The 25,051-nt window shown below is 33.4% G+C and overlaps 1 protein-coding gene and 1 pseudogene across 2 annotated transcripts in view; both read left to right on the forward strand.

Moving 5' to 3' along the window:
* MAP4K5 (mitogen-activated protein kinase kinase kinase kinase 5) overlaps window positions 1–25,051 on the forward strand; it is a 180,143-nt gene that overhangs the window by 105,263 nt on the left and 49,829 nt on the right. For both annotated transcript variants that reach the window (XM_077126796.1, XM_077126795.1), the window contains exons 6-13: window positions 6,282–6,329; window positions 6,411–6,453; window positions 7,246–7,318; window positions 13,612–13,743; window positions 15,729–15,791; window positions 17,566–17,647; window positions 18,571–18,687; window positions 24,071–24,149. In XM_077126796.1, the coding sequence (XP_076982911.1) occupies window positions 6,282–6,329; window positions 6,411–6,453; window positions 7,246–7,318; window positions 13,612–13,743; window positions 15,729–15,791; window positions 17,566–17,647; window positions 18,571–18,687; window positions 24,071–24,149 (637 nt within the window). The remainder of the gene's footprint in view (window positions 1–6,281; window positions 6,330–6,410; window positions 6,454–7,245; window positions 7,319–13,611; window positions 13,744–15,728; window positions 15,792–17,565; window positions 17,648–18,570; window positions 18,688–24,070; window positions 24,150–25,051) is intronic.
* On the forward strand, window positions 7,329–9,423 carry LOC143655559 (transcription initiation factor IIA subunit 2 pseudogene; annotated as a pseudogene).

Consider the following 25,051-nt stretch of genomic DNA (forward strand, 5'->3'; position numbering starts at 1 on the left):
GTCTCTCATTTTCTCATTGAATTGAATGAGATGCAATGAAATGCAATGCCATTTCTATCAAACATTAATTTTCTCTGTGCATGTGGGTCCATTTCTGGACTATTTTGAACCATTAGTCAATTTATCTATTTTATATTGACCACATTTTCTAAATTTCTGTAACTTCAATATGAATTTTGATATTTAGTAAGGCAAGTTCCTCTACTGTACACTTCAGATATTTCTTGATTATTGTTGGGCTTTTTCTGTTCTTTGAAAATTTCAGAATCTGTATATTAGGTATGGTGAAAACTTATAGATTAATTTGGGGTCTTATCATTTGTTCTGGTTAGCTGGAATGCAATATACCAGAAACGGAATGGTTTTTAACAAGGAGAATTTAATGAGTTGCTAGTTTACAGTTCTAAGGCTGAGAAAATGTCCCAATTAAAACAAGTGTATAGAAATATCCAGTCAAAGGCATCCAGGGAAAGATACCTTGGTTCAAGAAGGCCGATGAAGTTCAGGGTTTCTCTCTCAAGTGAGAAGGCACATGGCGAACAGAGTCAGGAAGGGCATGTGACGAACACGGCATCATCTGCTAGCTTTCTCTCCTGGCTTCCTGTTTCATGAAGCTCCCTGGGAGGCGTTTTCCTTCTTCATCTCCAAAGGCTGCTGGCTGGTGGACTCTCTGCTTCATAGTGTTGCTCTCTCTGAATCATTCTCCAAAATATTTCCTCTTTTATAGGACTCCAATAAACCAATCAAGACCAACTCAAATGGGTAGAGACGTCATCCCCTAATCCAGTTTAACAACCATTCTTGACTAAATCACATCAACCAGGGAGATGATCTCATTACAGTTTCAAATATACAGTATTGAATAGGGATTATTCTACCTTTAAGAAATGGGATTTATATCAAAACATGGTTTTTCTTAGGGGTCATACTTCCTTTCAAACCAGCTCATCATTTTAAAAACCGAGGCTCCTTATCAATGACTATTGTGTATTATTAAAATATCGTGTTTTCTAATGCTATTACTGCTACATAAAAATGTGTGCGACTGATTTTGTAGATTGATCCTATTTCTGGCAACCTTCCTAAACTTTCTTACTAATTATAATAAATTGTATGCATATTTTTTGGATCCTCTCCCACGGTAGTTGTACTGGTTAGTAAAATATTCATAAATTCTTTGATACTTCTCTCTTTAAGAGGCAGAACTTAAACCTTCTCCCCTTGAGTGTGGGCTGGACTTAGTGACTTGCTTCTAACAAATAGAGGAAAAGTGGAAGAAACTGTGTGTTATTTTCAAGATTGGGTGATAAAACACTGCAATGTCCATTTTGGCCTTTCTCTGTCTCTTTGTCTGTCTCTGACTCTGTCATCTAATTTTCTCCTTATCTCTCCATGATTTCAAGATTTTGCTAAACTAAAAGAAGTGCTAAGAATCATTTTGAATTCCTCTATTTTTCTGGAATAACTTATATGTATAATATAGGGTTAAATATTCCTTGACTATTTGTATAACTTGTATTAAAATAATCATGAGCAGATTTTTTTTTTTAAACTGATGATTTAGTTTCTTTGCTGGTAATAGGACTCTTCTTGTTTCTACTTTCTTCTTGGATTTGTTTTGCTATGTTAAATTTTTTCCAGCAAATGCCCATTTCATCTAACTTTTCAAATTTATTTGCATAAAATTTTACATAATTTTGTGATTATTTTAATCTTTGCTATACCCACAGTTATGCCATCTCTTTCATTCTTAAATTATTTAATCATAAATTCTCTCCTTTTCCTGATCAGTCATTCTATTTTATGATCATTTTGAAATTTCACAAGTTTCTGTTCTTTGCTTAATTGTTTCCTTCCTGCTACTATGGATTTGTTGTTTGTTTTTTTCTTGACTTAAAATAGATACTTAGCATCTTACTTTTTTAACTTTTTTTCTTTTCTAAAGTAAGTAATTATAGCCAAGGAAATTATTCTCTTCAATTACAATGGATGAACCCCACAAACTTTGGAATGTAGTATTCCTATTTTTTTAATTCCAAGTATTTTTGTATTTTCACTGTAATTTCTTCTTAAATCAATGGATTATTAATAAATATGTTTTAAAATAAAAAAAAAAATAAATAAAAAAAAAAAAGAATGCTCACCTGCCATGCCAGAGTACCCGGGTTCAACTCCCGGTGCCTGCCCATGTGAAAAGAAAATAATCTTAAAAAAAAAAAAAGAAAGAATAGACAGAGACAGAATGGAGAAAGAAATCAGTTAGTTGCATCACAGGAGATCAACTATACAGAAAAGAAGGGTGCAGTAAAGGAAAAGAGAGACAAAAAAGAGTTGACATGTAAGTCCTGCCATATCATTAATAACACAGAATGTTAATGGATTAAACTCGCCACTCAAAAGACACACATTGGCAGAATGGATGAAAATGCATGCTCCCTCTATATGCTGTTTAAAAGAGATTTGCCTTATACCCAGAGACACAAATAAAAGTGAAAGGAAGGGATGGGGAAAAAAATGTTCATGCAAATAGTAACCAAAAGAGAGCTGATATAGCAATTCTTATATCAGAAAAAATAGGCTTTAAGTAGAAAACTGTTACAAGAGATAATTTTCAGTGGATTAAAAAAAAAAAGTCAATTTATCAAAACCAGCCTAGAGAGGGAGGATTGTGAGGAGATGGCAGAGTAGGAAGTTCTGAGAATCTGTCCTTCTACCACAATAATTACTGAATTGGCAGGAACCGTATTAATGAAGCATTTTGTAACTGGAGTCTAGTAGAACAGCATCCAGGGAAAAGCACAGGGAAGAAGTTGCTAAGTTGCTGGTTCTAAGGACAGTCATTATTCCAGCCTATCTCACGCAAAAGTCGAGCTGAGTTTTAAAGTGGCAGTACCTGATTCTCTCAGTTTTCTGTTTCTCTTCCCTGATTGTGAATAAAAATAGTTTGGAAAAGTCCGTACTGACAGCTCTAGCCCTGAGGAGTAATAAACAGCGACAGTAAAGCAGAACAAACTTAATTCCAGAACAGTGTAAGAACTTCATTTCCATAGTTATAATCGCCTAGTACTCAGGATTTCTAGTTCTCAACCAAAAATTACACATCACAGACAGAAAGAAACAGGAAAATATGACCCATTCATGGGGGAAAAAAGTACTTGCCAGAAACATCCCTGAGGAACTATTAATCAGATCTTAAGCAGCTGAAATGTGTTCACTGAGCTAAAACAACCAATATACTAAGAATTAAAGGCAATTAGAAAAATGTTTTTTTCTTTCAAAAAAAATAAAGAAAAATTATAAAATGGAGATCCAGAGTACAATAATTGACATTATTGATCCAGAGTACACTAATTAACATTAAAAAAAAAGTCATTGGATTGATTCAACAGCAGATTTGAAGTCTGAAGAAAGGATTAGCAAACTTGAATATAAGGTAATTGTAATTATCTAGTGTTAGGAGCAGAAAGGAAAAATAAAGAAAAAGAGTAGATTCTAGGAGATCTACACGAAGATACATTATAGGGAAATTGTAAAAAATCCAAACTTGAGAGAATTTTGAAAGGACTGAGAAAAAAGCAACTTGTCACATGCAAAGGATCCCCAATAAGATTAACCCAACGGTGATTTCTTACTAGAAACCAGAGAGGTCATAAGTCAATGGAGTGACATATTCAAAGTCCTTAAAGAAAAACCTGTCAACCAAGAATTCTATATTCCACAAAATTATCTTTCGAAAATGAAGGAAAAATGGAGATATTTACAAATAAAAGGTGAAAAAATTAATTACCAGAAGACCTGCCCTACCAGAAATGCTAAAGTGAATCCTTTGGGCTGAAATAAAAGGACTCTATATAGTAACTCTAAGCCATAAGAAGAAATAAAGAACATTTGATATAGATAAATAAATAATCCTGTATTATTGTACTTTTGTAACTTTTTTACCCCTACTAAGACTTAATAGGCAAATGTGCAAAATAACATCTTAAGTCTATGTTAATGGGCATGTTATATAAAGAGGTAGTCAGAGGCATTAACAACATAAAGGAGGGGGAGAAGATATTTACGAACAGATACTTTTTTTTTTGCATGGGCAGGCACTGGGAATCGAACCTGGGTCTCCGGCATGGCAGGTGAGAACTCTGCCAGTGAACCACCGTGGCCCCCCCCCCCCAATATATTTTTATACTATAGGTACTAGGTTGCTGCTAGTTAAACTAGGTTGTTATTACTTTAAGATATTAATTATAATTGCAAAGATAACCACTAAGAAAATAATTTTAAAATATAGCAAAGAGAAAAAGGAATCAAAATGGTGTATTACAAAAAAAAGCAATGAATACCCAAAGAAAGGGCAATCGTGAAGTTAATGCAATGGATTTTTAGATTGTACATCAAAAGTACAAGCAGCAGAAGAAAAAAATAAACTGCATCAGATTAAAACCTTTTATGAAGAACGTTATGAAGAAAGTGTAAAAAGCCTTACAGAATGGAAGAAAGTATTTGTAAACCATATTTCTGATAAGCGTTTAAAACTCAGAATATATAACAAACTCTTAGAATGCAACTACAAAAATACAAACAACCAACTAAAAAATGGGCCCAGGATTTGAATAAACATTTTTCCAAAGAAAATATTCAAATGTGCAGTGTATATATGAAAATATTCTCATATAAGTAGCAACTAAAAATATAAATTAAAAATACAGTGAGACACTTCAGCCCAGTTGCTTAAAAAACTACATATAAGTATTGGTTTGAATGCAGAGAAATAGGGACCCTCGTATATTGTTAATGGAAATGTAAAATGGTGCAGCCACTTTGGAAAACAGTTTGGCAGTTCTTCAGAAAATTAAACAGAATTACTGTGACCAGGCAGTTCTACTCCTACCTATATATCCAAGGGAAATGAAAGCATTTATTCACATGGAAATGTGTACACAAATGTTAATAGCAGCATTATTCATAATAGCCCAAGGTGGAACAACCCAAAATGTTCATCACCTAATGTATGGATAAAATGTGGCACATCTGTACAATGAAATGTTACTCAGCTATAAAAGCGAAATCCTGGTCTGTGCTACAGCTGCATGAGCCTTGAAGACTTCATATTCAGTGAAATAAGTCAGACCTAAAAAAGCAAATATTGTACGATTTCTCCTTTGAAATGCTTCCTGTAAGCAAATTCACAGAGACAGAAAGCAGAATAGTGGTTACCAAGGTTATGTGGGGGTGGGTATTGCTAAATGAGTATGAATTTTGGTTTGCAATGATAGAAATTGTCTGGAAATAGACAGTGGCGTAAATTTACATTGCACAATTTTCTCAAGGTATTTTATGTCAAAGACCTCTCCACTTAAAATGGTGGATTTTTGTGTTATGTATAATTTACCACAAGTAAAAACAAATTAATTAAATATTTGTTTAAAAAAAAGACAAACCAAACCCAGAGACTGGCACAGATGTTAGAATTAGCTGAGAAGGACAGTACCACAGTTACATTAGTTATATTCAAGATGTTCAGCAGATTAAGTAGAGACGTGTTAAATGCCCAAACTTCTAGAGATGAAAAGCACAACATTTCATGAAGGTAGTGCTGGACAGGGTTAATGGCTGATTAGGTATTGCAAAAGAAAGAATTAGTGCATTTAAAGACGTGCAATAAAAAGTATCCAATATAAATCACAGAGAGAAAGAAAAAACATTTTAATAAGTGAAATGTTCATCCATATGCTGTGGGACAAATGCCAGTGACTGTGTGTGAAACTGTGTCTTAGAAGGAAAGGTGAAAAAAAAGGCATAGGAACAATGTTTGAAAAAACAATGGCTGAAAACTTTCTAGTTTGGTGAAAACTATGAACCCATAGATCCAAAGAGCTCAATAAATCCCAAGAAACATGCAGAAAATCTAAGGCATATCATGATGAACTTGCTCATTTGATAAAGAGAAAAATCTTAAAAGTAGTCAGGGCAAAAGACATATACAAAAGATAAAAGACAAAGATGATAGCAAATTTCTAAATATAATCGGAGTTTTTTCGTGCTGTAGATACGTGATGTTTTAATAAAATATTTTGGATTTTTACCAGAAATCTTTAAGATATAATAAACCTTATAATAAATCTTTAAGATATAATAAACTTTACTAATAAGTGAAACCCATTTTGGTCTCCCCAAACCCAACTTTTTAGATTTTCTTATTCAATAAGAATTTAATTAGAAAATTTAGAGTCAAATTTGCAGTTTTTCTAATGCATGCTTTTTGTTTGTTTTTTGAACTTCAGGGTCTTGCCTATTTGCATACGAAAGGCAAAATGCATAGAGATATCAAAGTAAGTTCAGTTTGTTACATTTAAGTTACAGTTGAAGAAATTCTATATACTAATTTAATAGTGTTTGTATTTGTGTTTTAGGGTGCAAATATTTTATTGACCGATCATGGTGATGTAAAATTAGGTATGTTATTTCATGTTCCTAAAATTTTTTTCCAAAAAAAGTTACTAATATTCTAAATGAAAATTATCATTGTATAAGTATATCATATTGAGAGCCACAATGTTTATCTTTTGACCTAGTAATTCTAGAATGAAACAGTATAAGGAAATTAATTTTAAAGAATGAAAATCCATAGTCACCGAAGTTTTAATCATAGAATTATTTATAATAGAAAATGAAACGTAGACATAAATCTAGCATTAGGAAAAATTGTTAAGATAATAAACTCACTTATGGACTATTTTTCAGCCATCTAAGGCCATAGTTATGAAGGGCATGGAAGAGGAGACTCTCCTAGGGTGTTGAACAGCCAGTAAATGAGCTATATTTGTATTTAGTCTTTAATATATGTTTAACAACAACACAAAGTTACACAGAGAAAAAAAGGGTTTTTCTAATAGTGCTAAACTGCCTACCTATTGTGTTAGGAAAAAAGGAATCCAGGTGGATGTTTTCACCATATGTTTTGTTTTAGCCTTTTTTCCAAATTGACTTCAATGTGCTTGTAATAAAAATATTTTTAGTGAGTTTGTTCTTAATTAAATGCTTCCATTCTAGTAAAGTGCCAATAAAGTCTTTTTTAAATGATTATGTCATGAACCAAACAAGAGGAGATTTAGCTATTCAATTTTATGTACATTTCCCAGGCATTCATAGCTAAATTATTAATGCCATGCCTGAAGAGAGAAACTTAGAAATGTTGCTTATTTTTTTGAGAACTAAATTTCTCTGTTCTGTTGTTTTCCCCACCAGCTGACTTTGGTGTGGCTGCAAAAATAACAGCTACCATTGCAAAAAGAAAATCTTTCATTGGCACCCCTTATTGGTAAGGCATTATTAATTTAATTTGGTGCATTGTTATTTCTTCATGGTTAGTGATCAGCTTTGGTACTCAGTTAATATAAGTGATAATTGACTGGAATTCAGCAGACTTGTATGCTTCTTGCTTGAATTAGGGAAATTGGGTACTTGATTTCATTGTTTTAACTTTCCCTGGATTAAAGTGCTAATAATTCCCATTGTTCCTGGAATCTTCCATCGAGAAGACTCTTAAGGTATGAGATTTTCAGAAGAAAGATTCATGTTATGTCTTGTAATTTTCTTAACCTTTCTTCTCTTATTGCTTCTGGTTTAACCTAGGACTTTACTTTCTAGTTGTAGACACTTGTACATCCTAACCTACCATTAGTTTGCACCAGCCACCCCCTTCCTAATGCATCTTACCAATTACTGGCAAAATAATCTTAAAAAAAAAATTCTTGTGTTATTAACATACAGATGATTGAAATACAATAGAAAGCCTAGTAGTAAGTCTTAATATATAAAAAAAAATTGTTAATATTATAAAAGATGACATTTAAAATTTGCTTGAAAGGTTAGAACTTTTAATGAACAGTGTTTGGATAACTTGTTATTTGGAAAGACATTAAAAGCACTCCATATCTCATATCTAATGTGAAAATAATTTGTATGTATATTAAAAACTTAAATATATAAGTAAACCACTCTTTGTAGCTACTGAAGAGTCGAGGAAGTAGGCAACTTTTGTGCAGCTTCTGTCCACTCTACAATGGGACAGATTCAAACGTGAATAAGAAAAACAATTTCTTCCACCAAAGCCATGGTATATCAGTTACACAGAAAAACCACCGTGGCAAGTAGTCTCCAGTTGAGGCTAGATGAACCCAATCTCAGCAAATTACCCCCTAACTTGCCCTGCACGCTCTACTTCAGTGTGATGATGCTGAAAATTCATCACTGACTCAGAGGGACAGGAACTTAGTCAATTTCGGTCGCTCTCTAAATGCTTACAGATTCTGCAATAATGTGTTGATTTTTGTATTGAATAATGTTGAATTCAGAGAAATGATAGAGCTTTTAAAGTGGATAAAGTTAGAACTGTAGCCTTGATGGTAAAGATACTGGTTCTACTACTATAGAATAAACAGAAAAAAAAGTCTTTTTTATACCATCTTCTCTTATTATACATTGCCTTTTAAAGTGAAGCCTAGAAGAGACTTTTAAATTTGTTCTAACTATGCAGAAATGACTGTACTTTTCTACTGTCAGAAAATTCCATAGAAAGAAGCTATAACTCTGTAGCTTCTTAATTGCCTTTGTTGTACAGCATGAAGAGACGTAACTTATTTAATAACAAATTAAAAGTTGTTGCCTTCCTAAGTGCATTCTTTAAAAAACTCATTTTAAAACTAAAAAAAAAGAAACCAAACAAACTATCAGGGACTGCTGTCAGAGGTGAGAAAGCCTTTCTTGGCATAAAGACATAAAATTTTAAAGGGAAAGACTAATAGATTTAACTACATAAAAATTTAAAACATATATGTCTATTAGCTTAAACAAAATTAAAAGGCAGGTAACAAACCAGGAAATGTTCGCAAAAAATATGATAAACTAGATTTAACATCTTTAATATATAATTAGTTGTTATAAATTAATGAAAAGAATGTCTCATTAGAGGCAGATAGTTCTTAAATAATGCATTTAAGTTGTCACAAAATATGAAAAATGTTTATCCTCAGTGATGAACATAACACAAATTAAATTCACAACAACATTCTTTCTATCGAATTGAAAAATATGTGGAATCATGGGTAATACCACTATCTTTTTGTAGAAATTAGTAGAACAATTTTGAAGGATAATTTGGCCATAAAATTTCAAAAGTCTTAAGGAAAGCTTGTGTCCTTTACTTATAGTAATTCCACTTGAGTAATTTATCAGAGAAGCATGAAGATTTGTATATAAAGAGTTTTATCACAATATTTTAATGATTTTAATATATTAATATTTTAATAATTAAAAATATTAGGGTACGCAGGTGCTTCAGTGGTAGAATGCTCACTTTCCATGTGGGAGACCCGAGTTCGATTCTTGTACCATGTACCTAAAATATATATATATATATATATATATATATATATATATTAGAGAGAAAATATTAATGTGCAACAGGAATTAAAGAAGTTACGTACATTCATTCAGTGGAATAACATGCTGCTGTTGAAATCGTGTTGTAAAAAGATGATTAAATGGTCAGGGCATACTAGGGTAACTTTCCGGAAACCTACAACCTCCAGATGGGTTCCTGGACTAGAGAAGTCCTGAAGGGCAGAGGGACGAGTCCTTCCAGAACATCAACTAGTTCCATCTCTCTATCCCATATTGTTGACAGCCCCTTCCAACATGAAAGAGTTAGAATGGGCATAGTCCAGAGGATCCTAAAGAGTGGGAGAAAGATCAAAGGTGATGGTGGAGTTATACAGAGAAGGTAGGGTTTAATAATGAGTATGATCACTGAATTATTATATTGATATTTCTTTTAGTCTCCAGTATCTTAGAGCATCTAAAGTGAAAACATATCAAACTCTGAAATCTGTTCTACAACCAATTGTTGCGCTATGATTTGAAATTTATTGCTTTTTTGTATATATTTTATTTTTCACAAAAAAAGGAAAAAAATTATTCTAGCCTCCAGTGTTTTGAAGCAGCTAGAAAGAAAAATCTGAAATAGTGGAATGGTAACCCATAACAAACTCTGAAATCTGTTCTGTAGCTACTTGTTGAAGTATATTTTGAAAATCATACTTTTCTTTATTTTCTTTGTGTCTGTGTTATATGTAACAATGAAAATGTTTTTAAAAATAGGACATAAGTGCATGATATACTGTTAATTTAAAAAGCAAGATAAAAGGTAGCATGTATAATATAGTATCACTTTATAAAAAATATGTGAATGGGTACTTAAAAATTGTGGGTAAAAACATAAAACATCATCTCTCTCTGGGTGGGATTATACTTGACTTGTTTTCTTCCATGTATATTATTTGTATATTCCAAATTCTCTTCAGAGGAGATCAGATAAAAAGTCCCAGTAAATATTATTTGAATAAAAGTTAAAAGAAAACATAACAGTGTTAGATTATGTATAGAATTTTATTGCATGCCTGTGTTCTTCCTCAGTCTCTCTCTGTGACTATCCTCCCTGTGAACTGTCTTCTCTAAACAAAATTATCTATTTTTTGTACCCTCACTATTCTAGATGAAATACTATTACTTCCACTTTGTTCATTACTTCCCTATTTTCCTTTATTTATCTTAATTCCTGCCCATTTTTGAGAGTTTGGCACGCACTGCACTGTTCCTCACCCAGGGCACACTGACTGATCACAGCTGTCCTTACCCCTAAGCTAGCAGGTGCAGCAGACCTGCTCGGCTGCCGTTCTCACTGCTGACCAACTCCCGTGGGCAGAGGCTATGACATTCATTTGCTTGCCTGGTCTCCAGCTCATCCTCTTTCCTCCATGTAACTTGGCTTCAATCTTGCCCCATGGTGATCATTTTCTTTTTACTCCTATACCCATTATTATGTGACTAGCATTTGCATATTGCATATATATCTGCATGTTGACATTTTTAGTATATATACTTTATATTGTTAACCACGCTTAAATTGAGAGACAATGGGTTGTAACTTTTATAACTCAAGTGCATACAAAATCAGCTTAATTTTTAAAATAGTGGACATTAAAAAAACTAAAGAATATTTCGCTGAGTGGTTTTATCTACACATTATAATTTAAGGTACCGTTATTATACACCACTGAGTCCAAATAGACAACCCAGCTCAGTTACTCAATTGAACTTCCGTAGTCTATATATTCAATAGTTGTTTGATAGTAGCTCTTCTGAGAGCTACAAGCATTTTTTATTTAGAACAGTCTCTTATGTCAACTGCTTTATTCTGCCACTACCTTCAAAATACCCTTTTTATCATTTTTTCCTTGGACTTTTGAAATAGTTCTTTAACTCATCTGCCTGGCTCTGGTTTCATCTCTCATGCTTTCATAAATTTTAGATCAAGTTTGCATCCATAGTTAAATCTTTTCAGTGGGTCCTTCTCATCTTCACGACAAAGTTTACATTCCTTTGTGTGACCAGGAAGTCATTCATCATCTGACCCCCACTTCTCAGGTTCATTTTCCATACACTTTCCAGACCCCCTCAAATCATCTGTGCTGAAAGACCTTTTTTCTTTTGTTACAGACTGATACTTGGTAAAATAAAATAAAAATTAATTACTAGAGAAATGATTAATGCATCTGGTTAAGAGTAAATGCTTACTCTCAGTTTTTGTTCTCATCACAGACTGAGAGCAGTTTTTAGCCCCGTATCAGTTTGCAGATCACACATCGGGTTATGTTGTCCATCCAACACCAGTCTCCAGGTGTTCCATGCTCTCTGCCTACCTCCACCTGCACTTGTTTTCTCTGCCTGAAACAACCAGGCTCCCTACTCCCCTTAGTTCTAAGCTAATAACATTCTTTAAGTTTTCAGTTCATTCCCCCAATTATGGAAACTTTTCTCTCACCTTCATGGGTTTTAGATGTTCTTTTTCTTTTCCCAAATTATCTAACAAAGTTGACTAAATAGAACTAAGGTAAGATAAAATTTTGCCCCACAGCATCAATATTCAGAGAAAGAACTCAAGATTTTTAAATTTAAATAATGAGTTTTGAAAGAATGTGTGTGCCTGAATGTGATATTTATTTAAACTCTTTCCCTAGTAAATACCTCTCAGCCTCCTTCCCTCTAAAATGTGTGTGTGTGTGTAATTGTGCTTGGCTATGGGGTCAAAGCATGCATTTCTGCTCTTTCTTCGCTGTCCTTTTCCCTGTATTGCACAGCCCCCAATGTTGCTTTGCCACCATTGCTAGTTAGGTACTGCCTATGTGTAGTTTCGTTACAGTATGAGTTGTACTATAGTATCATCATTGTTATCGTTACTGTGATTGTTTGTCTCCCCTCCTGGACTATGAGCAGGGATTTCATTTTATTCATCTTTCCAATGTTAGAAACTGACAGGGTATACCAGGCATTTATTAGACCTTAATAAATGTCTGAATAGAAATAAACATTTGCTGTTGAACTATATGCCTATATAACCATATAAAAGGCCACCAAAATTATTAGAATTACTTAAATTTTAAATATGTATGTGTCATTTAATTTCCTTTCATGAATAATTTCAGCTGTAAAATACTGATAATGGGAATTACTAATCATTCCTATTAATTTCTCAGTGATTGATGAACAAATAGGCATTTATTATCCTTTGGAATTATTCAACTAACAAGAGTTGGTATCTTTTGACTTTTACATTTTCAACAATTAAAAACAAAAACACACACACGAAAGCCAGGGGAACTATAACAGTTGATAATGCTTAACACTCCCCAAAAATCTGTTAATATGATTCTGATTTATATCTTAGGACTGAATGTCAGCCTGCTATCTTTCAGATGGTAATGAAGGAGGCAAGTGTCCACAGTGAATGGAAGCTACCACCAAGAAGTAGAATTCCAGACATTGTTAAAAAGATACCCAAACCCTACTACTCATGTTCCATAATTTGGGTTGCAAACTTAGCACCCCTTTTGAAGTTTGCCACTTCTGTCTCCTGTGATAAGAAATTTTTAAAGTGGGAAGAAGGAGAATAGCTAATGTAGTGAAGGAAGTCAGGAACTAAGAAGGACAATTTTTCTGGCCCAGTAACCCTTTATGTACTATTATAGTGACCAGTTACTTAGAGCACTAATTACTCGAGCTTTTTTAATGCATGTTAAACAATTAAAACAAAAAGAATCTCATTCCATACTATATTACCTTGTCCTTCCAAATATGAAATTACGCTATGATAGTGAATATACCTTTTCAAAGTACATCACTTTACGTACTCCCTCACTAGAGAGTCTTATATAACGCTTCTCCCTTGGGAAACATGCTTGTCCAGCAGCTCTATCCCTTGCCATTCCAGGAAAATTATTTATTTAGAGATGCTTGGTCCTAGTTATTTTTAACACCCTTAGAATTTCTCTACAATTTCCTATGATAATATTATCTTGGTCCCTTTCACCCTCTATAAGAAGCATTACGTATAAGTGCATACTTTTTTCTTAATTGAAATATTGTTCTGACTAAATAGATTTCTATTTTTCTAATTTTTCTTCTTTCTGCTATGAGAAGTAATTATAACAAGAAGTAGCAAATTTCATATCATTTTAAAAATAAAAAATGTTGAAATTCGTTTATTCTTTCTAGGATGGCCCCAGAAGTTGCAGCAGTGGAGAAAAATGGTGGTTACAACCAACTCTGCGATATCTGGGCGGTAGGAATAACCGCAATTGAGCTTGGAGAACTTCAGCCACCTATGTTTGATCTTCATCCAATGAGGTGTTCTCATTATTAACAATTATGTAGTTACTAATAAAGTCTTTGGGGGAGAGTTTTAAATACTGATAAGTCAGATATTCCAAGCTCATTTTCAAATGTGTCAGGATAATAAAGGCTCCAGAGCTATGTGATAATAAATTTGTATTGTTTTTAGAATCAGAGGTAATCTCATCTAAAATCTGCTCTCTGATACTACTATTCCTAAAACAACATACAGCAAGTTGTCTGTACTTTTTGAAAATTTTCCATGGGAATAAACTTCCCTTAAAATTCATACTAGATTAGCTATCATCATTAAAAGGTCTTTTTTTTTTTCTGTTCATTCTTCTACCAATTGAACTTGTTTCCCTTTTTTTGGTCCTAATTGGAATTATACACAAGTGACGAGCAGGTGAGATTTTTGTTTTGATGTTCTTATTTGATTTTGTTTCTTTTTGATGAAGAGATACCTATACTTAGTATAATTATCATTTATATTTTAGAGTATATTATTGCTCAGAAAAAAAATATTTGAGGACCTTTGATAAGGTTTTTTAATATTTTGAAGCAAAAGATAAATTAGGCTAAAATTTAAACTTTTATATTAACTGGTGGTATAAAATTTAAAAGGACATGCATAGAGTGGGGGAAAATGTTCTCCTAATAAGTGGTAGACAAGGAGTTAATATATACTACATAAGGAACTCATTCAAAGAGTCCACTCAACCAATAGGTAAAAGGTAGATTGTTAAGAAGCAAGTACCAGATACTAAAGAAATGTGGAAAACTATTTGACCTCACAAATGACTTAAAGATTTACAAAAAAGATAATTACTTTTAACTGGAGTGCTGATAAGTATGACCTTTAGGAAAATAATTTGATGTTACTTGTTACAGGCAATAAAAATCTTTCAGTATTTGCATTACTTGGACATTATACTTAGGAAATAATCCAAATCAAGAAAAGGCTAAGAATTGTCCATTTCCACATAACAGGGGAAAATCTAAATATCCTATAGTAGGTGAATTGCTAAGCAAATTTTTATTTGGTAGTTAGGGACAGCTTCTATTTATGTATAAACCAAAGCAACATGGAAAAGAAAATTGATTATTAATGAAAAAAGCAGAACACAGTATTACATAATATTATAATATTGTAATAATTGTCAAGCATTTTAAAGACTAAAAAGGAGAGAAGAAAAATATAAAGTGTTAATATCTTTAGGACAGTGGGCATATAGGTCTTTTTCCTTTTTCAGTTTTTGTTTATATATGATATCTATTTTTCAAAAGAAAATTTTTTTTTTAATTTTAATTTTAAATTTAAAAATATCTAAAAGAATTTTTTTATGAAGCCTAATGAGTCTTAGAATCCTGGAAGGAGTTTTGTAGTAAATACTGAAACAGGGCATTTTTAGAATTTTCTTCTTACATCCTCTATCTTTGTGACACCTCATTCATCAGAAAATGGTCAAAGGTGAATTCATAAAAGAAGTGCGTCCTCTTGCAGAACTTATGTATCGTTCACATAATATACAGGAGAGGAAGCAGTATATGAAAAATTTTTGTCCAAAAAGGGAAAGAGATCAGGAAATGGATATGGTTTGCCTATACATACAAACTAATTACAGAGGTCAATATTCAGTTAAACATACAACTTACAGTTAGAATAACATCATATCTGTGTTACAGATATATAGACATTTGCTGAGGATATACTAGTTTAAATGTAACAGTATCATAATAAAATTCTTCTCTAACATTAGTAACTTTGCTTTGTGACTAAGAGCTTGTTTGAAATTTTAAGAACATCTTAGCCAGGAGAAATTTTCCAAAGGATTTCTAAAATATAAAAGTTTAAAATTACATATTCCATGCCCAGTTTTTATCAGTGCCTAAATAGGTAGTGATGTTGTATGAATTCATTATAGAATATTCATTCTGATTATTAGATGTAGTAATAAAAGTATTTGACATTGCTCTTTTCTAAACTGAAATTTTTTCAGAGCCCTCTTCTTAATGTCAAAAAGCAATTTTCAGCCTCCAAAACTAAAGGACAAAACAAAATGGTAAGTTAAAGAATATATAGATTTATAGAATTTTACAAGTAGAAGAGAGAGAGGTTCAGTTCCCTTATTTTATACCCCATGAAACTGAAACCCAGAGACGTATTTGAATATATTGCCCCAAGTTACTCAGCTAATTTGTTTGTAAAGCTATGGTAAGGATTTGGGTTGATCTTCTGTTTCTTGCTCCTTTCTAATCCTTGCTGTCTCTTGTAAAATTCAAAATCATTTTCTTAGCTTTTGAGCAGCTTGGGTAAGAGGTATGGTAAGGAAAGGATTTAAAATGGATACATTTTAAGCATTTACCTGTTTTATCCTGTATTACTTTGCTTCCGTTAATTATATGCTAACTTTCATGAAGAAAAAAAAGATACCATTACACTTCAAGTCAATCCCTATAGATTTTTCCTTACATAATAGTCTTAAAAGATTATTACTTACTTCCATCCTTATCTCTTTTTCCTCATATAAAGTAAAGCACTTTACCTATCCTTTTGGTCCATAAGGATATCTTTAACTGGATGATAAAAAGTAAAAAGTTATTTTTCTGGTAATGTCTTTCCCATACATTTACTACAATGAACTATATAAATAAGAATTTCGATATAGATTAGATAGATCTCTGAGGAGTCCATGAGTCCCCACAAATTCTATATGTCTATTCATTTTTCTGGGGTGATAGTCCATAGCTTATTTCATTCTGAGTGGCTCCTTCCCAAAAGAAAGGTTCTCAACCACTGCATTCATGAGCCTGTCTGTGCGTAGTGTTGTGTAGGAGCCAGGCCATTCTGGTGATGATGCTAGGGACGAAAGGCAAATCACACTGTGGAAATAAACGGGTTAATATCCTACTGTTAGCTGTACTTTATATTGTCCTCATGTCATCCTGTTCCCGTGACCTAAGTTCCAAGGCATCTTGAACTGGAGGACTTTAATTTATAAATTAACAGATTCTAGAGCAGTCATTACCATTGAAGAATCTTTGCCAGTCTCAAAAACAATCTGACTCCATGCTATCTCTGCCACAAGCTGCTGAGTAAGCCACAAAATGCAATGCAGTGATTTGATTTCTCTGCAGAGAACTGCAGTATGGTTACTGTCAATGCTGATTGCTCAGATTATTCCATCTCTTTGATTCTTGTCCAGTCCCTTCTCCAGTGGAATTTTGAGAATGGTGGAAATACCCCTCTTTGCCACTAATTAACAATCAGAATGTGATTCCTGTGGTCATTTCCATCTTTTCCCTTTCCCCACCTTATGTATGCAGATAGCAGGAAAACACTCTTTGCTAAAATTGCTCCCTTTTCTGTGCCTTCTTTCCTAAGAAATTCAGTTGCCTTTTTAGAAGTTAGTCTCTTAAACTACCTATTCACCTCTATGCCATCTAACATTTTATTATTTAATAAATAATTAACATATTTAAATTAGGCAATGAGAAAAGGTCATTTTGATTCCTAAGTAATACCTAAAATACAAGATTATAAATCAGAAATACACAAGCCTGCATATTTCTAGTTTTTAATGTAATTTTTAAAGATTGTTATGTTATTATTCTGTTACCCAGTCATATTTTGCTTAAGAGATGAAACTGACACAGTTTTTCCAAACACTATACTATGCTTTGGTTTAGTTTTTTGGCTTATTCGGTATAGGGCTGAGAGGCTTAAGAAAAAAATCATGTGTTTCAGACTTCCTAACTGCTTGTAAATTAATTTTATTTTGTAAAAGAAGAGGGCTAATTGGTGAAATATTTTTGTACGTCTCTTTTTATTTGAAGGTCATCAACATTCCATAATTTTGTCAAAATAGCACTAACCAAAAACCCCAAAAAAAGACCAACTGCTGAAAGACTTCTGACTGTAAGTCATTAAAATTAAAGGGGGACTTCCTAAAATCAGGCCGTGATTAGACATCACCGGGACAAAAGTATTTAGGTTTTTTCATATATGTTATGTTAATGTTAATGCTCTGTTAGATCATAGGTTAGCAAACTTTCTGTAAAGGGCCAAATGTTAAATAGTTTAGGCTTTGTGGGCCATCTAGTCTGTCGCGACTACTCAATTCTGTCGTAACGTGAAAGCAGCCATAGACAGAGTATATGAATGGGTGTGGTTGTGTTTCAGCAGAACTTTATTTACAAAAAGAGGTGGTCCGCTCTATTTTCCCATGGGCCAGAGTTTGCCAACCCCTGCCATAAAGGAAACTCTTAAAAGTGATGCTACCACCTGAAGTTAATTGCCTTTCTTGGCTTCTTAGGTAACAGGATGTTCTGTGTGTATGTGTGTGTAATAATTCTTTTTTATGTTAGAAAAAGTCAATGATTACAAGAACCCTAGAAAGAGTTTTATTGAAAAGTCAAATATTTAATTCCTTATATGTCTGTACATTAACATAGCTTTACAGAATTAAGTGTAGAATACATGTGCTTTTTTCCTTATTGTTATGGACTATACCATAGTATTATTTGTCTATCAGTATAGTGATATAAGTAATAAATGTCGTTGGTGTAGCCAAGGTTTTAATTTTACTTGTAATATAGATTAGATAACTTTCCATAGAGAAATTATTCACATTATCAACTTATCCCACAGAAGTTCTTTAGTTATGGAATTAATTCTGGGTTCTCTGATTAATATTTTTACTAATACATCTCTGATTTGTGTTAATAGATTCTCATATGCTTGTGTGTGCTAGTTACTAAATGGAAGAGCAAATAGCATCTTTATAAGCCATGGATATAAAGACATATTCGTGAAGTTTTGTTTTGCTCTGTTTTATTTAGCATACCTTTGTTGGGCAGCCAGGTCTCTCTAGGGCCTTAGCAGTTGAGCTGCTGGACAAAGTTAGCAACCCAGATAACCACGCACACTACCCTGAAGGAGATGACGATGACTTTGAGGTAAGGAACTAGCTTCAGTCTACTGTTTAAAAACAAATGGTTAATATGGCCTTAGAGTTTGTTGGTTAAAATGGGTTTAGCTATAAAGATTAACAGTGTAAACTGCACTTATCCTGCATATTGTTACAAGTTGATTCTTCTGGAAAGAAGTAGAATCACTGCTCTTCCTATCACTATCTCATTTAATTTTCTTAGTTTGCCTCAAGTTTTTAAGTGAGAGCCGAGATTAAATTAAATATGTCTAGACAAATAGATAGATACCTAAGTAGATGAATTGATAGAATGAAGGATAGATAGCTAGAATGATCTGGCAAATGTGGTGAAATGTTCAAATTGGTGGATCCTGGGTATCTAGAGGGATTAGGGGTCTATTGGAGTTCTCTGTATTGGATTTGTATCATTTTTGATACTGTCCCTGTAAGTTTGAAAGTGTTTCAAAATTAAAATTTTAAAATAAATAAACAGTTAACTGCATAACTATGTCTTGGCCCCTCCCATCTCAAGATCTTCAGTGTCTGTGATGTTGCCAAATATATTGTTGGCACTAAATAAATATTTGTTAAACTGGCAGGAAAAAATCAAATGTGTCCCTCGAGTCCCCCAGAAATCCAGAGGTGGTTGTTATTGATCTCTTCTACTCTTTTGTGCTTTTCCTTCTCCCTATATCCCATACTCTAAAGTAAGAGTTTGATCTTCCTACAAGACATATATAAAAGACGTCTATTTCCAAGGGAGTAAAGATTTTAAAAGCATTGCATTGGACTAGGAGAACTAAAGTTTAACCACAATCCATATACATAATTATTTTTCATGAAAGAGACTCCCAAGAAGTCCAGTTGGTCATTTTTGTAGTTTCTCTGCTATGTAAATCATTAACAGAAAACAAATATTTTAAAGAATTAAATGTAAGTTCCTATAGAAATTTTATCCTTTCCAGCATTTGTTGGAAGCTATTATTTCTTATATAATTACACATGGGGTTATTCATAAATATGCTTCCCTTACAACATGACTAGTAAATCAGAAGTGAGAGAATTCATACCCATTGAGAGGTCCTTTTTATGCCTATTTATAACTCAACTGCATTTCACCACTGTCTCTCTTTTTCTGTCTCTTCTCTTCTCGTTTTATGATTCCTTTATATTTCTGTTTCTCTTTCTTTCCCTTTTTTTTTTTTTTAACATGGGCAGGCACCGGGAATCGAACCCGGGTCCTCGGGCATGGCAGGCAAGCATTCTTACCTGCTCAGCCACTGTGGCCCGCCCTCTTTCCCTTTTATTTGTCTGCCTTCACTTTTGGCAAGAATATAGAAATAAAATTTACATTTTATTGATTATTACTTATTGAAGTGAATATTATTTTTCATATTCTAGTTTTAAATTTACCTAATAAGTATCATAATAACTTCTAACACTCAATGAGTACAGACTGTGTGCCAGACATTGTGCTCAGTAATTTCCATGTTAATTCATCTAATATTAAAAATAGTCCTTTGTAGTAATTACTATTAATATCCTCATTTTACAGGTAAGGAAATGAGGGAAAAAGAGTGAAAGTAATTTAGCCCAAAATCATATGGGTAGTAAGTGGTGAGAACAGGTTTGGATTTGGGCAAACTGATCATCATTTGTAGATATGATATTGATAAGTAACATTTGATCCCTTAAATGTTCAAAAATTTGTTAGAGGTTAAAGGTAAAATTGTATATTATTTGATTCTCCAATTAGTCTGTCACTAGTTTTGTTAGTAACCAACCAATATGTACTTAAAAGGAATAGTCATTAGAAGACCTTAAAAACTAATCTTTGTTTTTCCCATTGCCTAGTATATAGCATTGACCTGTCATGTAGTAGGTGTCTAATGAATAATTTATTGAATGTTAAGTAAACTTTAATTGAAAATATTAAATAAACCAGCTGCATGTGGACCATTGTTTTCAGATTTGAGTTTAATAAGTAACATTTTTAAAGATTCAAAATTTATTAGAGGTTAAAGTTAAAATGTGTATATTACTTGATTCCCCAGTCAGTTTCTTACTGGTTATGTTAGTAACCAACCAGTCCTCCCTTTTATTCCCCACACCGTTTTTGCTGGGCTTTCCATATCTGCTCTGCCTTTTCAGTTCTCTATTTCTGTTTAATATCACCAACTTTTCAGTCCTTCAAATGTAAAATCTCTTGACAGGTAGTTTTGGGAGGCACAATGGAAGATGAGACTGACACTATCCCTGTCTTCATAGAGCGTATGATCTAAAAGAAAATTCATAAATACCAACAAGTAATTTTACAGTGTGTTAATTGTTAGGGAATGGAATCATAGACATGTTGTAAGGACAGGAAAAGACTTATTTAAGCTGAAACCTGAAGGATGAACTGGACTTTGAAGAAGAGAATAGGCAGAAGTGTTCTGAGCAGAAAGAATAATAGCATGATTGAAAGCCTGATGATAAGAGAGAGTGGTGTAATTGAGAAATAGAAAACAAGGAAGGAAGTGGTAGGAGACCAGGTTCCAGAGCTAGACAGTGGCTTGCAAACGAGGTTAAAAATGTTGGACTTCAATCTAAGGCCATTGGGCATCTATTAAAGAATAAGGGAATGACATAATCCAATATGCGTTTTAAAAGATCTCTATGCTTGCAGAATGGGGAGTCCATTACTGAAACCCCTGTTAAGAGACTACCAAGTTATCCGGGGTAGAGATGGCAGTTTTTTTAGACTAGGGTGGTAGAGTAAGGACAGAGAAAAGTGGACTAATTCAAGAATTTTATGACAAAGTTGGTGATTTGATGAAGGCATGAAAAAGAGGGATGAGAAAATTATTACTATCAAATTTCTGACCTGAGCAGCTGGGGAGTGAAAGTACCATTTACTGACATAGGAACACTGCAGTAAAATCCTATTTGGTAAGAAAGATGAGTCAGTTTTATATATGGTAATTTCTGTGTTCTATAAGGCTTTGAAATACATAAGGCTTACAAATAGAGAAATCTAATAAGGAGTAGGATATGTGTTTCTTAGCTTAGTAAAAAAAAAGTTTGGACCAGAAATAAAGATTTGGCATTGGTCATTGGCATACAGAAGTAGATGAGATCACACAGGAAGTACATAGAAGGAGAAAAGAAGAGGACCTAGGAAAACCTAGGGATTGATTGAGTGAAGACAACTGCAAAGGAGCTTGATAAGGAACATAGAAATAAAGGAGAGTTTCAGCAAGAACACTGACCAGAAGTTTAGTTAAAGTAGTCTTTAGATTTAGGTGGCATTTGATGACTTTCACAAGGGTAATTTCCACATAGTTGGAGAAGCTAGATTGGTGTGATTAGAAAGGTAAGTGCAGTAATTCATTTATTAAATTTAGTATTAATGAGGGAAGGTGAAGATAGAACAATAACTGGAAGAGAGTCAGTTAAAGGATTTACTTATTTTTTAGTGGGGGCAAAAAAACTTGAACAGGTTTTAATGTTTATGAATAAGATCCAGTAAACAGATAAAGACGGTTCAAGAAAAACGAGATAAATAGGCGAAGTCCTTGAGAAGAAGACGTAGGCTCTAAAATATGATGAGGGATTTGATTTTAGATAAAAATAGGGATACTTCTTCTCTTACATTAGAGAGGAGGATGAGGGGCAGTGTACCTAGGTGCTGAGGAAGTCCTATCTGATGACTTGTTTTCTCTCCAAAATGAGTGGAAAGGTCATCTCCTGAAAGTGCCAAGGTAAGTGGGTGGGTTTGAAGAGTGTGGAACAAGTCTGAAATAGTAATTGAAGAGAATGGATAGGTTAAATGCCTAGAGAATTGTTTGTGGGCAAAGCTGAGGGCTCGGTTGAGTTTTCACTGTATTCTGCTGTGTGATTTTCACCTGGCAGTGATTGATAACCCAGATGTAAAAACAAAGATAGCAAGTTGGATTCATTCAGGGTTGGCATTTTATCCATGACAGTATACTGCAGAACAGCAGAGGCAAAGGGAGCCTAGGATATCATCAAGAGATTTCTTGAAATTATGGATGGACCACAAGATCTAAACTGGATAGGGAGAAAAAAATAAAGAGAGGAGAAATGCTAATGGAGAATGAGGAAGTAATGGATCAGAGGACTTGAGACTCCCATTGGGAACGTTAAACAAGTTTAATGGGGGTAGTTGAGAGAGCAAAGGGTCAGAGGTTTGAGGTATAGCATGAATTTGAAGTATCAGCTCTAATGGCGAGATGAGAGAATGTCTTTAAAGATGCAGTCAGAAAACTTAAGTCGAGAACAGTGACTGGTATGTTCACCTGGGCTTTTGAAGTCCCCTTGTATGTTTGTGAGTCTTGAAGTAGAGAAAAACAAAAACAAAAACATGTGAGTCATTGAGTCATCAGTGAATGAGCGTGAATCATCAGAGATTTGGTAGAGGTTGATTGAGCTGATGAGCTTATGGCATACTTTCAGTGAAGCAGGAGCTAAGTATCTAAGCCTCTCTCTTGGGTTACTATAATATTCTCATCTGATCTGCCTACATCCATGACTTCTCCCTTCCATGCTCTCTTACATACCTGTCAGATTATTCTTAAAGCCTGACTCTAGTGATTCCACTCCCTTGCTGAAAAATCTCCAAAAATTCCTTTTTGCCAAGAAAATAAAACTGAATGCTTACGTGACATTCAGAGCCCTTCATGATTTGGCTCACACTACTCCATCCATTTGCTTATCCAGTTTTGTTTTTTGTTTTTTGTTTTATGAGGCGGGGGTGGTACGTGGTCCAGGAATCAAACCTGGGACTCCTGCATGGAAGGCAAGCATTCTACCACTGATGCTTATCCAGTTTTACAATTTCTTCACCTAATCTTCACTGCGGTCAAATAAAAACTGCATTCTCTGTCAACACGCCACAGTTTTTCTTTCCTGCCTCTCTTGGGTTCATTCTGTATGCTGTCTAGAATGTTTTTCACAGGTTTCTGCCTATCCGCAGCCTACTTGTCTTTCAAGGCCCCAGATCAGATTACAGCTCTTTCAAGAATTTCTGTGCCCCTTCAAGTGGAGGTCATCCCTCCTCCTTTGGGCACTGATAGGAATCCCTTTGCTTCTTAATAACGCTTACCATCCTTTCTTATAATTATTTGTGTATATGTGTTATCTTCCTAGATATAAGCTCTTTGAGGACAGGATTTGTGTCTAACATGTTTTTTAATCTCTTCAATATTTTGCAGGTGTATAAACATGGAATAAGAGAATAAACTTTAGATTATCTAGTGTTCATTTTATTTATTTTATGTTTATCATATAACTTACTTTATTGGTAGACAGTCATATTTGTCAGTAAATGAACACTTAATTAAGAAAAAGTTTGACCTTTTTAATCTTTGAAATTTTTTAAAGTGTATGTATTATGCTTATATTCACAGCCGCATGCGATTATTCGTCATACCATTAGATCCACAAACAGGAATGCCAGAGCTGAAAGGACAGCTTCCGAGATAAACTGTATGTGTTTAGTATACATTTTCAGTTGGTGGTTTTGGAGGGTTGATCTGGGTGTTCTTGTCATTTTTATGGAGTAATAACATCTCAGATACTTTAACATATAAAAATACCTCTAAACAAACTCTGGGATCTATCCTGTAACTACTTGTTAAAGAGTGCTTTGAAAACTTGCTTTTTTCTTTCTTTGCTTTCTATATATGTTATATTATATGGTAAAAAAAAAAAAAAGTATATTATACACTTTTAAAAAGTACCGCTAAAATAGATGTTGCTTTTCTGGTTTCAGTGGAATCCCTTTGACTTGTAATTGTTAAATACTTATTTTCTAATTATGGATATGATACATGCCTGTTGCGAAAAAAGTTATAGAAATAGAAAATTAGCATTGCCCTTTATCGTATCTCCCAGTACCTACTCATAGTTAATATTTTATTGAATTTTCTTCATATGTTTATCCATGTATATTTTACATGGCTGAATTTATGCTATATATAAAATTTTACTGAACATAATGAGAAATATTTTCCATATATGTGCTTTGCCTTTATAACCAGTATGTTTAATGGTTGTATCTCATTTCATTGGGTTGATAAAGTATAGTTAAACAGTTCTCTATTGTTGGACATTTGCATTGGTTTTGATTTTTTTTATTCAGACTAAACTAAGATAAATCTTTTCTAAAACAGGTATTTAAATGGGGAAATTGAGTTTTTATTTAGCAAACTAATCATTGAGGGACATTGATAAAAATTTTTTGTGTCAATAATAGTTGTCACTTTAGCCACATGAATTTGAAAGAACAGATTTGAAAAGTTTTAGTTATGGGTTTATTTACTTAATTGCATGCCTGTTTGAAAAGAGATTTAAAGCAATGTATAGCAAAATAAGATATATGACTAAAA

Source organism: Tamandua tetradactyla, chromosome 14 (assembly GCF_023851605.1).
Source record: "Tamandua tetradactyla isolate mTamTet1 chromosome 14, mTamTet1.pri, whole genome shotgun sequence".
Classification (NCBI taxonomy): Eukaryota; Metazoa; Chordata; class Mammalia; order Pilosa; family Myrmecophagidae; genus Tamandua; species Tamandua tetradactyla.